This window comes from Neolamprologus brichardi, chromosome 1, assembly GCF_056152115.1.
Source record: "Neolamprologus brichardi isolate AB-2024 chromosome 1, ASM5615211v1, whole genome shotgun sequence".
Lineage (NCBI taxonomy): Eukaryota > Metazoa > Chordata > Actinopteri > Cichliformes > Cichlidae > Neolamprologus > Neolamprologus brichardi.
The window spans coordinates 17875302-17894765 of NC_142104.1; the positions used below are offsets into that span (position 1 = coordinate 17875302).

Consider the following 19464-nt stretch of genomic DNA (forward strand, 5'->3'; position numbering starts at 1 on the left):
TGTTGATCTTTTGGATGCTCCTTTTTAAAGTTGGCTTCAAAAAACATCTGCCTATATCTCACTTTGTCCCCAGCACCACCTTCTGTCACACCATGAACTCCATCCTAGAGAAGCACCATGTGTTGTTAACCCGGGTCTCAACCAATCAAGTATCAAAACCTCATTTATCCGAGCTTGGAACTAACTAAGTGTGAGCCATGAAACAACTGCCAGAACAGTATTCTTCTTTTTTTTTTTTAATTTCATGTTTATTGAACCTTTTGAGAAAAAAAATTTAGCATATATAAAATTTAATTTGTATCATACATTTTTTGCAGTTTATTGCTTGAGAGTATTGTGGACTTTATTTTGGTTTTTCATTGGGAGAGAAAAAAAAAAGAAATCACACGGATGATGTATAAGTCTCAAAAACTCACAAAAACTGTATGTATCAAATATGATACACATGACTAGACATTAAGGAGTTAATACACTAGTTGGGTTATCTTCAGACTTAAGTAAACTAGCATTCTTAAAAGAAAAGAAAGCCTCCATGTCCTTTTTTTAAAGCCACTTTTCTTTTTACATTATTTTTATAACAAAATATACTCCTAATTCAAATTATACTGAAAAAACTGAATAAACAAACTAAAAAGATGACAAATAAAACAAATCCCACAACACTCCCCCTCCAGCTGTACAGAGCATGACAGATGGAACTTTTTTTTCTGTCCGTTGATAGTACAAAGTTTTCCTCACTGGACACAAATGAAATTAACTGGAAACAGTAATCTGCCGGGGAGCTGCATAAAAGATAAAAAGATACTCAACACAGTGGGATTAAACACCGTGTTGATGCAAAATAGCAGGCACTTCAGGCTCTCTGTGATGTCAACTCAAAACATCCGTGACCAACAGGTTTGGTGCCGACAGCTGGACCGCTGTTTATTTAGCATCCTGAAATTCCTCTGAGACTTTGGTCATGGACATTTTCTGCTGATCAAGTACTGAAAGTAATTTGCATTTTTTGCCATGCCACATTTGTGACTCCACTTGATAGATGTCTCACACGTGACTGCATCCATCAAGAGAAGTCTGATAAACGTCTTCTGACTGCCAGCGTCGGTTCGAGTTGAAGCACTGAAGGATCTGAAAATCTGGAGGTGTGTTGTAATAAATAAGTGGGAGGAGTGTAATGTTAAATCAGATGAGTTCATATCAACATGCAAAAGCGATTCGGTGACTAACTGCTGAAAGCTCATACAGCTGAGCAGTCTGCTGATTCCATAAGCAAATAAACTGGACTGTGACATGATGAAACTGCTTCTGAAGCGAAAGAGTGTATACCACAGTGACAGCCCACCAAAGCGCTATGCCTGCATGAGCAGATGCAGCTTCCGTTGGATGATTTCAGAGTTCACGGTCCACAGGAAGTCAGTCAGTCCTCCAGTGAGCAGCTCCTCCATGGGAACAAACTGCAGCACCTGTCTGTCGCCTCCACCAGGCTCATTTTTACCCTCCTCATCTCTTAACAGCTGGCTCATGCTCTCCCAGACTTCAGCGAGAACCAGCAGCATTTGGGCAGCGGCTTCAGGGCAGAAGCCAACACACACCAGCACTGTCCCAACCCCTCCAGAGGGGGGAGGGCACTTGAAGGAGACAGAGCGAAAACATGCGTGCAGGCAGAGTACAACGGCTGCCGTGACACGGGTGAGAGCAGAAATCACAGGCAGCAGCAGGGCGTCCCCAGAGCTCAGGCTCTGCAGGGCAAACATAACACAACTTAAGAGCTGCCGCTGATACAGTGGCTCACCATCGTGCAGCAACACGGAGCCTCTTTCAGGAAATGAAGGCTCTGCAGAAAATGTTAACACTAGATCCTCAGCTTGGCTATCAGAGATCCCCCAAACCGAGCAGCTGCCAAACACCAGACACTTTGTCTTCTTTTTGCCTCCTAAAGTGTCGGCTTTAAAGACACACTGGCCTGCAACCTCTGACAAAATGGAGGACGTGCAAACCACATGGCAAGAGTCACAAGAAGTCACGTGGGTCCAATCTACAGCTGTGTCCATCAGTGCTTCGTTCAAGTGGTTTAACAACCCTCCATCACAGAACGGAGAGTTTCTGACTGCAGGCAGAGCAGTCCCCACAACAACATACCACGAATCCACCTGACAGTTGGACAGGGGTCCCTCCAGCTTGCAGTCCTTCCCACTCTCCTCAGTCCAGTGTCTCTGTATCCAGGTGCCATGGCAACCCCTCTGAACACGCTCCCTCCAGCTTAAGGTCTGCAATTCCCTCCGCTCATTGAAGGAGCCCGCTTGCTTCTTCTGTCCCAGAGGTCGTCCAGCTGACACGCTGCAGCAGGCAGGAATCACGGTGTTACGAGAAATCCATCGACTTCGCGGGAGAAAGCACACCTGCACACAGAAAGACGTGATCAGATTTAGACTTCTGGGAGCATCACACTAGTGTTGGGTCAGAGTATCATGTTTTTTTTAAAAAGGCTACATTTGGATTTAAAATTAATTTCAGATTTTTGCTGTAATTTGTAAATTGTTTCTTAAATAAAAGTTGCAGCCTAACCAGATGACTAACCTAAAAAGAATGAAATTGAAAATTAAAATGTAGAATGAGTATTCAAGCCATCTTAAATATGGATTTCTTTCAAATTTCTTACAGAGCTATCAAGTTGCTTGCACAATACGGAAAATATTGGACAAAATTTTTAGAAAAAAAAGTTTTCAAAGACTATTTTAAAATGACAAGAAGAACTATTTTTTTTATACACGTTAAGAGCCTGAATGTGTAAACGCTTCTATGAACAGGCTCTGAAACTCACACATTCTCATCCAGCTCAGTAAGTCTGACTCAAGGTGCTAAATGTATGTGAGACTGCATCATAAAAACACACACACACATTTTTTTGTTTTGCTGTCTTCAACTTTTCTTTTTTCTTGCAGTTTTGTATCAGTGCAGGAACTCCCTTTGGGGAAAATGTAGTTCCAGTTGAAGTGTGCGCATTCCCAAGCGGACTGAAAAATGAAGCCAACACGGAAACACCAAAACCCAAACTTTTCTAACTGCCACTCGAGGCTGACTCCCCAAGGACTCATGCATTAAGATTTCTGAATTTACAGGGTTCGGATGCATGTTTACAGCCTGGTTTTGGCCTCTACGGGAATCAATCCAACCTAACTCCGAGATAAAAACTGCAAGTCATTCTTTTATGTGTAAAGCGATATCAGGCTTCACTTGTCTATCACAATGCTTGTCTATCTTTGCAAAACAAAATGTATTACACACACCCAAGACCTGAGTTTACTTAATTGGAAGTACAGCTCATTTAAATCTCAATCCAGGTAAGTTTGAGAGTCATCTGGCTGCTGCACTTGTTGGTGCACTTGTTCACACACACATCGGTCACAAATGAAATAAAGCAAAATAATATTAATAATAATTAGCTGAAGCAGTGTTCATTTTGTTGACCAGCAATTTTTGTCAGTGACATTTTTTTCCTCACGAAAACAAGACAATAACTAAAAGCTAATGCAGAAGGACGAAAACTATGATGACACTTTGGTCAACAAATAAAAACAAGATGAAAATATTCTGGAAAGGCGTAATCCGATCAGAAGTAATTAAGTTGTGTAGAAGTGTTTGGAAGTGATTCCCATTTCTCATAAATGTTGAGAGGAAGAAAAAAAAACACATATGGACACATTTCGCATTTGACATTGTGGAAAATTCTCCCCGATAATAACACAAACTTTTTCACTGTATATTTTAATCAACTTTTCATTTAGTCCACCACAATTTTATGATATTTAGTTGACTAAAACTAAACTTAAACTAAAGGAAGATGCCTAAATTATAACTAAAAGCAAATCAAAGTAAACTCTGAGTTGAAGACGTTATGATACTATAAGAGCAATGAAAGGGCGAATGTGAGAGAACAGGAAAGCATGGCTGTCATCAGAGCTTTTCACTTGCATCGACTCTCATTTGGAAACAAAGAAAAGCTGCTGTTGCTGAGCAGTAATTTGCCAAACATATAACAACATACATGTGTACTGAACAGTCTTGAGTTTTCATCTGCATCCCACCATAGTTTGACCTTAATTTTTAAAATAACTAATCCTGAAATTATGCTTTAAAGTTTAAAGTGAGGGCGTGGCTGCCTGGAGTGACAGGTGTGCTGACGAGTTGAGTTTATTTCTCTGTTAAGCTTCTCAGGGACTCAGGGGGCTTTTTAATATCATATAAGTTATTACCAAAGAAATTAGGAAATTAGGAAAAGGGGCATAAATGTCTCTGTAAATTTAAGAAATTTGTCCAACAGTTGGAGAAATTTCACCCTCAGGGCTTAGTGAATGTTTAAACATATTTACAGCAATCGATGGAAAATGTTGCTTAAGTTTTGTCTTGTTTTTTGTATCCCGACCAAACTGGTGGAACGACTGACCCTCATCACCATCTCTAGAGCCATGATTGAGTATAGCCAGTAGTCAAGCCAAATTTTAGGCTAAATTTTGGGCACAACATTATTACAGCACTCTTAAAGCCTTCGAATCCTAACTAACCTTCATAAAAGCTCCCAAACATCTGCTAGCTGGATATTTAGGTTTGTATCAGCTCATTTTCTATCATCTTAAAGCATCTTACCTGGAAGCGCCGTAGGTACTCCTGAGCCACACAGTCCCTAATGTGGTCGAGCCTCTGCCTCTGCTCTGCGCTCATACCTTTAAACAGTTGCAGGTTCTCTGATATCGTCTCTACCTGCAGGGTGTGGAAGTATGAACACACTTCCACATGCTGGCTCATGAATGACTCCGGGATTACAGAATTCTGGAAAAGTGCCTCCCTGTCGGCTAGATGTGATCCATAATTACGAATCAGTTTTGAGAGCAGAGGCCTCATAGCTTCCTTGTTGTCATAGTTCAGACACACAACATACACCTCAGAGTTTCCTGCTTTGCTGGTGGCGGGTTTGAAGACAGTGACAGACTGAAAACAGCAGTTCAGCAGGTAGAGCAAGCAGACGGACGAGTGTTCGTACAGGGTGAACATTTTTAGTACAAAGGAGCCGCCGGGGCTCAGGAGCAGCAGAGCAGCTGTGGCCTCGCAGTAATGTAGTGACGCCACCAGCGCCTCCTGCTCGTCGGGATTCTCCTGACAGTCAAAGCTTCCATCTGCCGTCACCAAATCAATCCTCCGCATGTTAGACACAAAGGTCTGCAGATCCAGCAAATATTGCTGGATCATGATGTTCCCTGTGTTGTCTGTGCCGAAGAACCACCAGGGCAGCGTGTTAGCAATTAATCGATCATCTGCGATGGTTGTGTTTCCCCCGTTGGCTTCGTGGTACGGGTTGAGGGTGTTAGCAACCCAGTTCCAGTCACAGTATCGTGTGGCCTCACTGGTTTTGAGGTAGTGGTTGAGAGCGGTTATGAAGGCCCCCGGTGCCTCACACAGATGGACCGTGTTCAGCTCTCCGTTTTGAAGAGCCTCGTTTGGAAGAAGTTTAAAGGTTCCCAGGATTTCGTAGAACTTACACCACGCCTGAGTGCAGATCTCTGCGTTGGCAGCAGACCGGACGGCACCGATCACCTTCCCGGCCCGATTGGTGGAGCTGGTGTGCTGATGCCACACCTGTACATTTTTGTCACTGAGCTGGTTCTTCACGTCATTCAGCGAAACCTTCAGGGCCTGCAGACGGCAGTGCTGTTCTGGTGCGTGTCTGAGAGCAACGTTCGGGTCAGGAATGCACCACTCAGACCCACTGGATGGTTTCACATACGTTCTAACTTTGCTAAAAAGACCTTGCATCTCAGCCAGAGTTTCAGGGTCAGGTGCCACCATGTTGGTAAAATGTTGCTGCTTGCCAACTTTCCTCCTGGTCCCATTGCCTGTGCTCATCCTCCACACTTCCTGTGGGGGGAAAAGAAGGGTAGCTGACTGATTAAAAAGCCAACCTGGTTCATCTGTTTTGACAGAAAGTTCAATATAACCAGGCCTTCTTTGCACTATCTTGCTTCCTAAAAGCTGAAAACCCAGTCAGAGATTGGGTTTAAAGACTACTGCTGCAAATTAGACTAGAAAGTAATGTAGAGTTTACCTAAGCAGAGTGTTACGAACAAGGGGATGCAAAGTCTGCAAACATGCTGTGCATAGCTGTGCCCAGGCTGAATGCTGATTGGTTGAAAAGTGGGCTAGAACAGGCCAAACTGAAGCTAATTTGTAGACATCGTGCTGTGGGCGTCAACTTTAGCACTGTTCACACAAATTAATTTTCTGCTCAATCTGTGATGTAGTGAGCCATGTGAAACACTATAATGGGATACTCAAATAAATTCACCAACCCATGTAAGTATTGAGCATTTTATTTAATGACTTTAAAATAATTTACAGTCAGAATTAAATTACCAAAGCTAACGTTTTACTCACGAGCGCACACGATTTAGATCACAGCGCCAGGCAGGAGGAGGTACTTCTGGGTCAGTCTTAATGAGTCTGGAGTGACTCAGTGATGAACAATGTTTGCTAATCACAGTATATTAATCTGTTATTTGTCATGAATCACGCTGATAAACTGCTGTGCATGAAAGTCAGCTGTTCCGCTCAGTATTTGTAAACACTTCAGTTACGGTTAACGTAAACTAGATGGAAAACCAGCCTGTTATTTTTAGCCCTCCGTCACTGATGACATGATGTGTGGATTTGTTTCTTTCTCTGTTATCAGAGTACTCAAAAATTATGGATGAATTTGTATGATTTGTTTGTTTTGTCTGTTTTTGTTTTTTCCCAATTTAAGATTACATTTTGCACTTGATTCTGGTTCTGGATCGGAAATTTTGGAAAGGTTCTTTATTATGTGTGAGGGAATCTCAGCCTTGGCTGAAGTATGCAGTCCCCGGCTGCTCTTGGTTTTCCATACAAGAAACCGGGGAGGAGATTAAACGGCCACGACAAGCATTTAGAAAATGAAAAATAAAACTGTAAGTGCTGTGACTCTAAACTTAAAAATCATAGCTGAATGCAAATAAACTAATTAACACTCTTTTCACTGTACTGAACTCTTTTAAAGCATCTTTGGGATGTGCAGCAACTATTTGATGCTATCATGTCAATATGGACCAAATCTCTGTTTCAGGCTCATGCCATCCTTATCTTTAAAAAATATGAAATGAAATGAGAAATTCTGACAACACTGGGATTATTGAGTGTGTAAATAAACCTGCGGGCACGCGTTAAGGAAAACAATCTTTACACAGCTGTGTGTTTAGGGCTTTATGAGTACTGAGCAGACCTCTGCGTGATAAACTGGATGCTAAATGGGACACAGTCCGGGTTGTGTCTCTTCGGAAACCTTGAATCTTCTCTCACAGCGTGTTCAGAGCTTTAAGTCTTTGAGGAAGAAGGAAAGATGTTTCTATAACGCTACTGTATAACAGAGACGACAGACAACTCTAAGCAGAAACTCACCCAACTGCTGATGTTGTTGTCCGGAAGCGGAACCAGCGGTTCACGTGATTTACAAGATCCTGCGCATGCGTGAAGCCGAGTGGGTGGGGTTCTTTCTTAAAGGAGTATGCCGCATAAATTTGGTGGTGAGATTGTTTTTAAACTTCACCAACATTATCATTCAAAAAGAGTTTATTATATATGCTGCTCAAAAAAATAAAGGAGCACATAAAAAAAAAAAAGAAAATCAGAGTATAGCATCAAGTTAAACCTGTGGGTTGTTGATCTGCTCAGTTTTAGATGTTGGAGGCCACTGACATTTTTTCCTTCTCATCCTTTCTGGCTGTTTTTTTCGCTAGTAGTTTTTTTTTTGTTTGTTTGGGGTTTTTTTTAGCGAGGGTCAGTGTCTCTATTGGTAGCATGAGCTGGACCCTACACAGGTTGCACAGATAGTCCAACTCCTCCAGGATGGCACATCAATATGTGTTTCCACATAGTTCTGTAAGAGGATGACTGGTGAAATCAGAGTCTCTGACCCAACAATGAACTTTTTGGATTTGGATTTGCATGCATCTTTTCAGCCAAATTACTCACAGAGACCCGATCTGTGTCATCATGTTACATAATTATTAGAGCTCGTTCAAGTGTAAGCTGATAAAACCTGAATTTTAAAATATTGTGTTTTAATGCCATGCAAGGACTTTTTATTCTGTTTGTATCTCTGATTGCTTTTCCTTCTTTACAGTCTCCTTACATATGTTTCATATACGGCGTATGCAAAGTAAATCCAGGCTTTAGTAAAAAATATGTGACTAACTAAAAACAGGACACTCACAGAGGAAGTCTCATTCATAAATAATGGCCCTTTGGGAAATCCAAGTGCAATTAGCATTCCAAAAATAGTGGGCACCAGTGTTTTGTCATCCAATTTAGTGCAATAACAGTGACACCTTCTCTAATATTAATTAATATTAATGTTTGCATTGTAGTTACCTTTTCCCACCAGTTCAAGTACACTGCAGTCTGTCAAACCTTTTCAGATAAAGGAAATCAGAGAGGGAGTTTGGGGAAGAGGAGGTGAATGAAGGGCTTATTTTAAGATGCAGTTATGCATTGTGATAATTAATAGTACAAGTTCACAAATGGTTTAAAGATTACTTTTAAAACTGTGAAGAGAACTAAGCTTATTTTTACTGTTTATTCATTGTTTTGTCTTATTAGGCTGTGAAACAGAGACATATCAGGATGTCCTCTTTAAATATGACTAAAGCTATTTATTTTATAACCTTGGTTCTTCAATCCAGAAGATTATAGTTTTGCACTAACCATACTAGTCAAGTAGTTTTGTAACATGCACATGTAAAATAATTTATTTAGTACTGTACATCTCTGGAACTGCAGTAGATCAGTAAGCACTGAAGATTAGTCTTAGATTAGTCCTCTGAATGATTTGTCCTGTGAATTCCTAAGTGCACATTTACTGTTTCCATAGGAATTAAGAGGTAGAAGCCCAGGGCTGCTAATCAAATGTACTTGATTAATTGTTCATTAGCAAGCATGAGCACCTCATATAAAAGCTTTTTATCTGGCCCAGAGCAGCTAACATCAGTGTTACAGTCTTCCCTGGAGTGGACATCCCAGCAAATTCACCTCAAAGTCAAAACAGTGCACAAAAACCCAAGAGCTACATCTCAGACTCCACCAAAACAAAACCTTTGCTCATCCACTGACTTTGTCTTTTTAAGTGGTCCCATGGACCCATGGTTGCTTCTGTCAAGCTAAAATGTGATGTGCAGCATTCAGAGTGCAGCTCACCTCAAACTGACATGATGTAAACAAAAATGAAATAAACCGGCACTGTGCACAAGTTTTGACAAATGTTGCTGGTCACTTGTCCCTAGCAGAGGTGTGGCTGACAGCAGTGCACTGCTGGATCAACATCTGCCTGCACAGGAATCTTACAATGATGAGCTGCAAGAAGCTCCCAGAAACCACAGGACATCAGCAGAGATCTGAGCTGTTTTTGTTGTAGACAGAACCACACAATGCTAATCAGGTGGTTTTAATGCAGGAACTGATCAGTGTAGTGTATAATGTATACAGTCTCTAACATGATAACCTATGAATTAAAGTAGATACTCTCTAAATATGTACATGCTTTATTGGACAGGAATAAAATGACTGTGCTTTTTGCACACAAATAGGATGCAGTGCTATTGTGGTCTGATGCACACACAAGGTGACACTGGCCTCTCCTTCACCTAAGCTCATTGCTACTGCAGCGATTATACCACAGAGTTCGGCCTGGAGGTTAAATATCTGCTGTCATCACTTCAGTAAAGACCGAGCAGCAAAATGATGAAAACACGTTATCTCCATTGTGATGATCTCAGCCTGCTAGCAATAAACACCATGCATAAAAAGGTCATACAAGTACTGCGTTCAGCTATGTTATACATGCAGCACGCTGTCAGCTGCAGACAGTCAAAACAGTAAAAGCAATACAGACAGAAAACTGACATCTGCAAACTGAGCAGAGACAAAATCTTCTTTTTTTTAAAAAAAAATTCTGAACACAAAAGAAATGCAGATTTCAATCAGTGTGACAATGAAGGACCACATACACACACACACACACACACACACACACACACACACACACACACACACACACACAAATGCAGACACAGAAATAATATGCATCCATCCGTTCTCATTCAGGCCTTCTGCTGACACTCTTATCAGGAAGAATTAAGCGTTTAAAGAGATGTCACCCACAAATTGTCGTTTAATTAATCAACAGTGGAGATACAAGCAATCTTTCAGTTAGAAAGAAGCTTCAGGGGACAACATAGTAATGAGGGTTGGAAATTATCTTTAAAAGTAAGGGGGGAAATAAAAAAAAGTCTCATGTAAAGAATAAGTAATGATTTTTTAATGAAGCTGGCAGCATCACACTAGACACAGAAATGTCAGTACATTCATCAGATAGGTTTGACTGTCATGGTGCACAGATAATTTTAATGACTTTTGGTGAAATCTTGAAATCTTGGTCATTTTCACTTGTCTAGAAAAATGTTGTGTCTATTAGCACCAACCAGCAGAAGGCTGATACTGGGCTGTGATTGTTGTTGATGGGTAGGGGATGTTCAAGTTCATTTCAACTGGTCATTAATGTAAGTGAACCAATCACATGCCAGCAACTCAGTGCATTTAGGCACCGCAGCATGGCGCTGATGACCCGCTGAGCATCGGAATGAGGTCAAAGGTGATTTGAATGTGACTTTGAATGCGACCTGTGTGTAAACTGCTGATCCACTGGCATTTTCCCATACAACCATCTCTATGGTCTACAGAGGTTGTTCTGAAAAAGAGAAAACAACAACAAGAACTCAAATGACCATAACCAAGATATGCAGATGAGCATCTCTGAATACATAGCATGTCACAACTTGAAGCAAATGGGCTACAGCAGCAGAAGACCACACTGGGTACCACTCCTGTCAGCTAAAAAAGCTGAGGCTATAGTTCACACAGGCTCACCAAAATCATTAGATTAGAAGATTCGAAAATGTTTCCTGTTCTGAGTCTTTCTTTCATTCAGATGGTAGGGTTAAAATTTGGTATAAACATGAAAGGGTGGAATCCATCCTTGCTTGTTCCCAGGATCTACATCACATCTGACCAATCACATTGTTATGATGTCACAACTTTGTGACTTGGTGAAAAAACCTGCCGATCTACACTCGGGAAGAAAATCTAAAAATCGGGGGCAGTTAGGGTTTCAGTTTTGTGTGCAGCGTTTCCACATAGCAAAACTATGACATCACTACAATGTGAATAGTCACTTGCAATGTTGAACCTAAACTAATGTTCCTGAATCAACATTAGTTTTGCTGATTCAGGAACAGCAACAACACAACAATAGAAGGTGTACCTAATAACGTGAGTTTTCTGGTTGATTTGTGCATTTGTTTGTTTGTTTTTTATTTCAATAGCATGAAAATGTATGTGTTAAATCGTCTAAGGAGCTTGGAAAGAAAAGCGTCTGGACTTCTTTAAGTTGATTGAAGACGTTTCACCTCTCATCCGAGAAGCTAAGAGGTGAAACGTCCTCAATCAACTTAAAGAAGTACAGACGCTTTTCTTTCCAAGCTCCTTAGACTATCCTTTATGCCCAAACAGACGAGCCAATAATATTCCAATTGTTCTCAACCATTAGCTTTGTTTAATGAGTATTAGCAATGTTAGCATGCTAATTTACTAAACTGATGAAAACAGTAAACATGAGAGGTAAATATCAGCAGGTGAGCGTGACTTCTTTGAGGATTGTGATGTTAACCTTTAAGTCACAGCAGTGCTGATCCTGCTCCAACACTGAGTCAGAAATCGGGCTTCAACATCTTTATGTGGGTGCTGGGCAATAGTGAGGGTTGATTGAGTGGGTGAAGTGGGTGAGTGAAGTGCTGCTGTGACTGAAACATCTGTTTCATCCATTTCACATGTTTGTTGCTTCAAATTTGGCAAAGCTGCAGGTGAAGATTTTTGTAACAATTTTTAGCCTTATGATAAGGAGACTTATTGTACACTCCTCTTATCCATGGAGCCCAAAGATTTTCATTTTGGCCAATTTTAAACTTCCACCTTTAGACTTAATAACTACAGAAACTACCAGCAAGCTTGTCTTACTGGCTTTACCTATTAAGTTGCCTGCATAAATGTAATGACAGAGAATGACTGCAAGATTTAAGCGGTTTACTTGATTTTCACCCTTTTTTCCTTGAAAATGGTCATTTTTCCAGCAGGTTGGGCAAAACACAAGAAGAGCATCACATTATGAGGGTTTTCCTTAAGGACATCAATAGCAAACATCTATTGCATATTGCAAAATATTCATGAGGAACTGCTGTGTTCCTTTTTTAATTTTTTTAAATGAAAGTTATTTAAATGTTGTATGTTCAGACAGATAAGTGCTGGATTACTGCAAAGTCAGCATGGCTCATTTTGCTTTTAAATCAGACGCCTCCAGACTCCAGATAAAACACCCAATTTTCCAGATGTAGTGTAAACTATTACTCACTCGTGCACTGACACACGTGTGTGAGCATGTGAACGCTTCCAGGCAGCATCCTATTACTCTTTTATGCTTGAAGTCCGTAAACAATAAACAGCTATATTCAGCACACCTCAGCCATCACCCTGTGCTCAGTGAAAGCAGCAGATTTATATCGCCGCTGGGATTAAGGCAGTGTGGAGTTTAGAAATGGTGCGACAAGATAAGGAACAAACACTTAAGAGAAAGGAAAAAAAAACAAGTCTTCAGTCAATTTATCATCCTGTAAATGCAAAAGTACATTTCAGGGACAATGAGTCCATCTGTTTATGCTGAAAAGGCTCAGCGGGCTCAGACAAGCCATTATCGCTGTGGCCAAAATAAGCATGATAAGAAAACAGCTTCATCTTATCTGTGTTGTCACTATGCAGTTCCAGATATTCAGCATGTGGATGAAAAATATACAGAGAGAGGCACTTCCTAAATGGTGCAATGCTGCCCCCTGGCAGTGCTTAAACATAAACAAGGGCTCAGACAGATGAGATGTTTCACTGATGCTTCACCAGGCAGTCAAATATTATAGTCAATATTCATCACATCACATAAGAAACCATTCAGACACTGTCAACCTAAATTAAGGCCACAGACAGTCAAATAAGAGAGTTTATCTAGTTCTGAAAGTTCAAAATTTGCGGAAAACCTCCATGACAGCGAGGGTTGTGCTCTGTCCAAAGATGAATGCTCCAACTACAATCGTTATGACTCCCCAAGCTGTTAAAATCGCCCTGAAATGATAAAAATGCAATCAGGTAATCGGGAGCATCAAGTGACAGATCAGTGCAGATGACGCGGAGCAACGGCAATAAAAGAAAAAAAGAAAATTCAGAAGCATTTATCAGTCTGTCCTTTAGCCAGAAATCCTTCACTTCTGAGACACTGGATCAGATTTACTGTGCAAATAAAAGCCCAGAGAGGGAGACATTACCTCACAGCCATTGCTGCTGTCTGTTACTGGATCTAAGAGTCATTCTTAGCATACAGTCATGCAAAATAAATTCACAATATTTCCTGAAAAATCTCCAGGAAGTAAAAATTTCCACATAAAATACTGTCTAACATTCATTTATTGCGATATATTCTTTAAACATTTGTTTACTTGTACAAACTGTTGCATGTTCAGCATGTTCCATTTATTTGGATACATTGATTTGAATAGAGATACTAGCTGAATGAAGTAGAATAATACATGGATTGTTTCTGTCTGCTCACCTGACTCTTGAAGAGATGTTCTCAGTTTGCATGGTGAACACTAAGCAAAGACCTGCAACACACAAAAACACACCACACAAGGGCCTGGGTTACAACGAAGTCCTTGTACACCTTTCTCTTATTTTTGTATTGATTGTATATGACAATAAAGGGCTATTCTATTCTATTCTGTTCTATTGCACCCAAATGTAAATATGTCATTACAAAACAATCAAAGTCACATTAAAGTGAATGTTACCAGGAAATATAAAGATGAAGAAGGCGCTGATTCCACCGATGATGCTGATGACGTCGCTCATGTCAGGTACAAACATGGCAATGACAAGCGTGAAGGTGATCCAGGCCACCGTGAGAACAACTCTACAGCGATTCTCAAACGAATGAGTGACGATTCCCCGGTAATGTCTGCGAACTCGTAACATCAGGTTCAGGATGACTGACCTGTTCCACACACAGAAACACAACATGGCAGTAAGCATGGTCAGAAAATTAAAAACATCTCCACCCTGGTGAGACTTACCTCCCGAGAAGAAGAATAATTGGGTAGATGGTGATAATTGATATTCCGAAAAGTAGCCTGGAAACGATCATGACCACATCATTTCCTGGATATGACATCAAAATATCTGAGGCTACGTCTTTTCCAAATGTCAAGAAGCCGTACACGCCTGGAGAAGAGAGCAGGTTTGATAGAGAGCTGCCAAGTAAGCCGATAATACGCTTGTTTTGGGAGGGGACTCACCAGTTAGAGTGTAAATGAGCAAGCAGAAAAGCATGGAGAGCACAGAAATGACCACCCAGTGGGAGATCTTCTGGTTCTCCATGCTAGTGTAGATCGCTATACAGGCTTCATGGCACTGCAAACACACACAAGCACACTGTCAGAATATTTGAATAATGTCTTTTGATGATGCTGAACAGTGAGTTCATTTTAGCATGACACAAATGTATACATCCTTACTGGAGATGACAGGGAAGCATATACATATATATAATTATAAATAATAAAACGAATCGGGAAAATTTGTTTTTATAGTTTCTGGTAAATAATCTTGATTTGAGTAAGTGTGACACACTCCTGTTTATCTCCTCATTCTTTAAAATATATATAAAGACTTAAGGCAGGTGTGGATAGAAATGGGGTGCAATCTGCTGGGTATACCTAATAAATTGGCTATTAGACTGTATTATATAAAGGGAACATTAGGGAGTGAACAGTTAAAGATGTCCAAAAACAATCCTACCTGAAAGCCAAAGCAAATGGTGGGTACAACACTAAACATTGATGCCCATGAACTCACACTGAAAGACACAGATACATGTTCAGTAAGGTCGCACACAACAGGAACTAATCATAAGGATATGCATGCATTCAGATTTACTGACCTTTGGCTGTGGTCTGGAGTTATGACTGCGTGACTGTCCATCAGGTAATATTTTACAATCACTGCCACACACAGATATGTAGCAGCCAGCGTCCCCAGCACACTGACACAAAGAGAGACGATGAACTCGCGTAAACATTTGCACTGTGAGTCAGGCTGAGGTTAGTGCTGCGTACCTTGTGTATTTCTGGATGCCAATTTCTTTTGGGATGGACAGTGGTAGGATGATTACAAGGCACATGACGAAGAGGGCAAATCGTTGGTCTGTGTACCAGTGGTAGGGCATTCCCGCCTCACTCGATCCCGTAACTGTCTCATAGAGAGAAATACACACTGGAGACAAAAAAGCGAGAGAAGTTCACAATATTTATCTACTGCAACATGAAAAGCATCAGTAAGCAGGACAACAGGGAGCAAGAACTGTCAAATCCTATAAGATTTAATGGGTCTAGTTGACTAGATTTACAAAACAGTCACATAAATTTTGCTTTTTCCTTTGTAATTTTTTTTTATGGCAAGATATCAGTTTTTAAAGTCAGTGGATCAACACAAAGAAAGATGAGGCATCCTGTGAATTTGTTTCAGCCATTTTTCACTAATCTGTATCATGCAGAATCTCTGATTAAAGTCAGGTGGGGTTTGGGGGATGGAGTGTGTTTGGAAATCCAATCAAATGATGTGTTTAAAACGGTAACAAAGCAAAAACACTAAAGGAGATTTAAAGGTTTTCAGATAAACAAAACACAACAGGAAAAAAATGAAAACGTGAGATATTCCTGCTCCCAGTCACATGTTTAGCCTAATGCAAGCTAGAATAAAAATTAAAGAGCAGGTGATCTGCAGTCTGTATTAGGTTGCATGGTTACAGGTTACAGGGAATGGCAGCTAAACTGATCAAACTCAGGTGACGACAAAATAATGTCAAATACTCTAGAAAGCAGTGTGAAAACAGAATTCTTACAAGCTTTCTTTTATTCATTTATTTAACCTGCTAAGGAAATAGAAAAGGTAACATTAAAAGTATTAAAAGTTCATAATTTGGGAGTTTTTAGTGCATCAGCAGAGCATTCAGTGCATCACACATTCTGCTGTAATGGGTAACCTTAACCTGCTATCCTGTTACAACCCCTAAAAACGTTGGCCTTACAGCTAGAGGCTAAGTCAGTGGAGTGGCAGTATTTGTTTGTGCTCATGGTCTGCAAATCTAATGCTTTATAAATATGTGTATAGTTAATGTTAGCAGATTTCTATAAGTGACTTTGTTTCTTGTCATCTTTCCCTGCTGTACATGAACACACAGGCGCAAAGTGTAACTTTTCATGGCTACTTCTGGTTGTGAGTTCATGTGCAGGCAGATATTGGAAGTCTGCAAGTCTGGAGCTGAAACAGGACTTCACTGTGTTTGTTAATGGACCACTGAGACCCATTCAGCCGTCTTTTTCTGCCCTTGGTCCAGGTCACAGGGGTGGAAGTCTAAGCAGACAGGAGGTGCTGGTCAGATCCTGGTCAGATAATCAAGCCACCTCCACTGGCTCTTTTAGACATAGAGAAGTAGCAGCTTTTCTCTGTAATGCCAGGAGCTGTACATTGTCTCTGGTAGGGCCTCCTAAGACCACTGGACCACTGGGTAAGGTGTCAGACAAAGAGAGATTCAGTAAAGCCTCATGATGGTGCCCAGTGTTTAGTGCCTTGTGGACTGGTTTGAAGTCTCGTGAGAGGCTATGGTGGTCTGATCCCTGATTGGCATCACTGGCTTTAGGAGCGGTGATAAGATAACAGGAACTTATTCAATAAAGTTTTTATTTTATTCTCATTTTCCTAGTTAACTTTTCATTGGAAATGAGTTAAAAAGAACGTTTGAGGTGTAATGTTTTCCTTTCCATCATACTGGATCTGAGGATACCTGTTACACACTTCCAAACTGTTGTCGGTGTCCTCTTTCTTGATATTTTATTATTTCCAGCTGACACCAAGTAATGTCAGAGCAAAACAGAGAAAGCCATAGAAGAAAGCAAGAATTTGCTTACTGATTACCAAGGCATTGATGCCACAGGTGAAGCTGTTTCTCTTAAAGCTAAAGAAAGCAAAGAGGAAGGCACAGGTCTCGCTTACATTTCTCCAGCTGATCCTGGACCACCACGAGGAAGGCAACACTTATCATGAAGAGGTTGAAGCAGAAACAGACTTCACAGAGTTTCCCCACGGCTCGTCCACACACTTCTCTCACCACGTCCTGATACGTCTTCTGTCTGCTGACAGATGAAGCATAGCCGAGGACGACCAGGCCGCTGATGAGGAAAACCAGAGACACCTGAAGGGGCATCAAAGGGATCAGCTTAACGCTAATCTTCACTCACAGACCACAGTGATGATATCACAAACTATGAGACAACAAGGCTGTGGGTATAGGTGTTTAAAAAAAGACACCTGAAAGAAGAAACATGCAAAGAAAGAAAAATATCCCAAAGCCTACACATTTAAAATATTCAGTCTCTCCAACCAGTAATCCAAAACACTCAGGTTAATAAGATAGATGCCTAAGTAAACACTCTTTCTCTCCTGGGGGAAACTGAGCACAGGGGAAAATGAGACGAGGATGAAGTAAAAGTAAAGACAGGTGGCTCACAGAATAAAACAGAAAGTAACTATTACAAACTAGACACACATATGCACAGCAGCTTAACACTCAGGGAAAGAACAAATCCCAGGACTTTGAAAAGTGCATCTCAGCATTTTTAACACTGCAGGAAATTAAATGATTAAACAATATCTGTGTGCAAGTTATAGGTTGCAGCTGCTGTAACCAAAGTGACCGTTACAACAACTGGCGTTAAAAATATAAAATATATAACAACAGTTATATGAGACAAAGATGTCAAGCTCTGTGCCCGCTGACCTCTTGGGCCCATTCTTGGAAAGCATGCAGTAATAAGTCCATGAGATACACACACACACTGCTTTTCCAGCAGTCAGATGCAGTGCACTGAAAGTTTAGATCTTCACTTAAAGTGGAAGCTTCATTAGAGCTCACGTGTTAAATCTATGGTTCTCTTTCACACCAAGAAGCCAGAGAGAGGGATGGTGAATCCATACTGAGCCCACACAGGTGGTAGACCAACAGACAAACAACACAAACATATAAAACTGTTGAATTTTGACCTAAATTATTATGTTTCGGTATTTTAGATAATTCTTTGCAAGCAACACTAACTCCAGCAGCAGCGTGTTAGATCCTGTACTCACCAGCTCCACACTGACTGCAGTGGTGACTCCCCCCGCCTTCTGAAAGGCCCAGGGGAAGTTGAGCAGTCCGGCTCCCAGGGCAGACTTCAGCATGATGAACACCGCACCGAACGAGCCGAGCCGCGGGGGGTCCGCGTGAGATGCCGATCGGGCCAGCAGGCTGATGCTCTCCCGGGCCAGCTCCTCCATGATCCAGAACCAACACACAGACTCACAGAAACACCAGAAACTATTCTTGTGCACCCAGAAACTTGAAGTTCACGTGTTTGACTCCCTCTGTATCTCCAGAAGTAGTCTCAACCTGGTGAGCTGTAAACTGTGCCAATATATAGACCCACACACCCGCACACACACAACTAACATGGTCTAATTAGACTTTTCGACTATTACAAATTTCACTCTGAGGTGAAAAATTTGACAGTAAGGTGAGCATGTTTACTTCTGCCCCCTCCGCCATCCCTTCATGTCTGTCTCTGATGCTTGCTGATGAAGACGCCTAACTGAGCAGTGAGGCAAGTTTGATCAATTAAATCAAATCAAATATATGATGTTTCATCAAAGCTGACAAACTTGCAGTGACATCAGCAGACTGACCTGCTGAGTGTTTCCGGGAAGAAATATTCAACTAAGTCCATTTTACTCTCTTGTTTCTTTCTATATAAACAGTCCCAGCGCATCTCACACCATCGTTAAGGACAATAACACCCGCCTCAGGGGGGAAATTGACAGAGAAATAAATACAATTGTTCATTTTATTCTTATTTCTTATTAATTTCACGCATTATGTACACAGATCATAGAGTTGGTGCTCAGTTCAGCTGACAGCTTTAAAGTGTTTACATCCTGGTAGAATAAACCCCCGGCCACATGGATTGGACGGCCCAATCTAATACACCAGGAATTCATAATCCCTGCCATGTTTTATGCTACACACCATCTGCTGTAGAGCATCGCTCAAAAGCGGATGAGGACTCAGTTGAGAACAAAAATAAGTTAAAAAAAAAACAACAACATGAAAACATGTTAATGGTCAGACTTTGTGGCTCCTCCTTTGAGTCTCACAGTGATGGA

The 19464-nt window shown here is 40.9% G+C and overlaps 2 protein-coding genes across 4 annotated transcripts; both read right to left on the bottom strand.

The window, feature by feature from the left end:
* Positions 1-249: 249 nt before the first annotated feature.
* cmtr2 (cap methyltransferase 2) lies at positions 250-7495 on the bottom strand. Of its 3 annotated transcripts, none has more exons than XM_006780043.2 (3): positions 7465-7495; positions 4645-5910; positions 250-2399 (listed from the first exon to the last, which is right to left on the bottom strand). In XM_006780043.2, exons 2-3 carry the CDS (start codon positions 5896-5898, stop codon positions 1350-1352), a joined length of 2304 nt encoding a protein of 767 aa, XP_006780106.2. In that variant the 5' UTR covers positions 5899-5910; positions 7465-7495; the 3' UTR covers positions 250-1349. The 3 variants fall into 3 exon arrangements, with proteins under 3 accessions (XP_006780106.2, XP_087694324.1, XP_035761904.2); XM_087838198.1 differs by lacking the exon at positions 7465-7495 and adding an exon at positions 7289-7385; XM_035906011.2 differs by lacking the exon at positions 7465-7495 and adding an exon at positions 6427-6502.
* A 5653-nt stretch (positions 7496-13148) lies between these two features.
* slc38a8b (solute carrier family 38 member 8b) lies at positions 13149-18582 on the bottom strand. Its single transcript, XM_035910646.2, has 10 exons — positions 18394-18582; positions 17263-17461; positions 15327-15483; positions 15152-15253; positions 15010-15067; positions 14508-14622; positions 14286-14433; positions 14004-14206; positions 13766-13817; positions 13149-13281 (listed from the first exon to the last, which is right to left on the bottom strand). The coding sequence occupies exons 1-10, from the start codon at positions 18580-18582 to the stop codon at positions 13179-13181; spliced, it is 1326 nt and encodes a 441-aa protein (XP_035766539.1). The 3' UTR covers positions 13149-13178.
* Between the last annotated feature and the right edge of the window lie 882 nt (positions 18583-19464).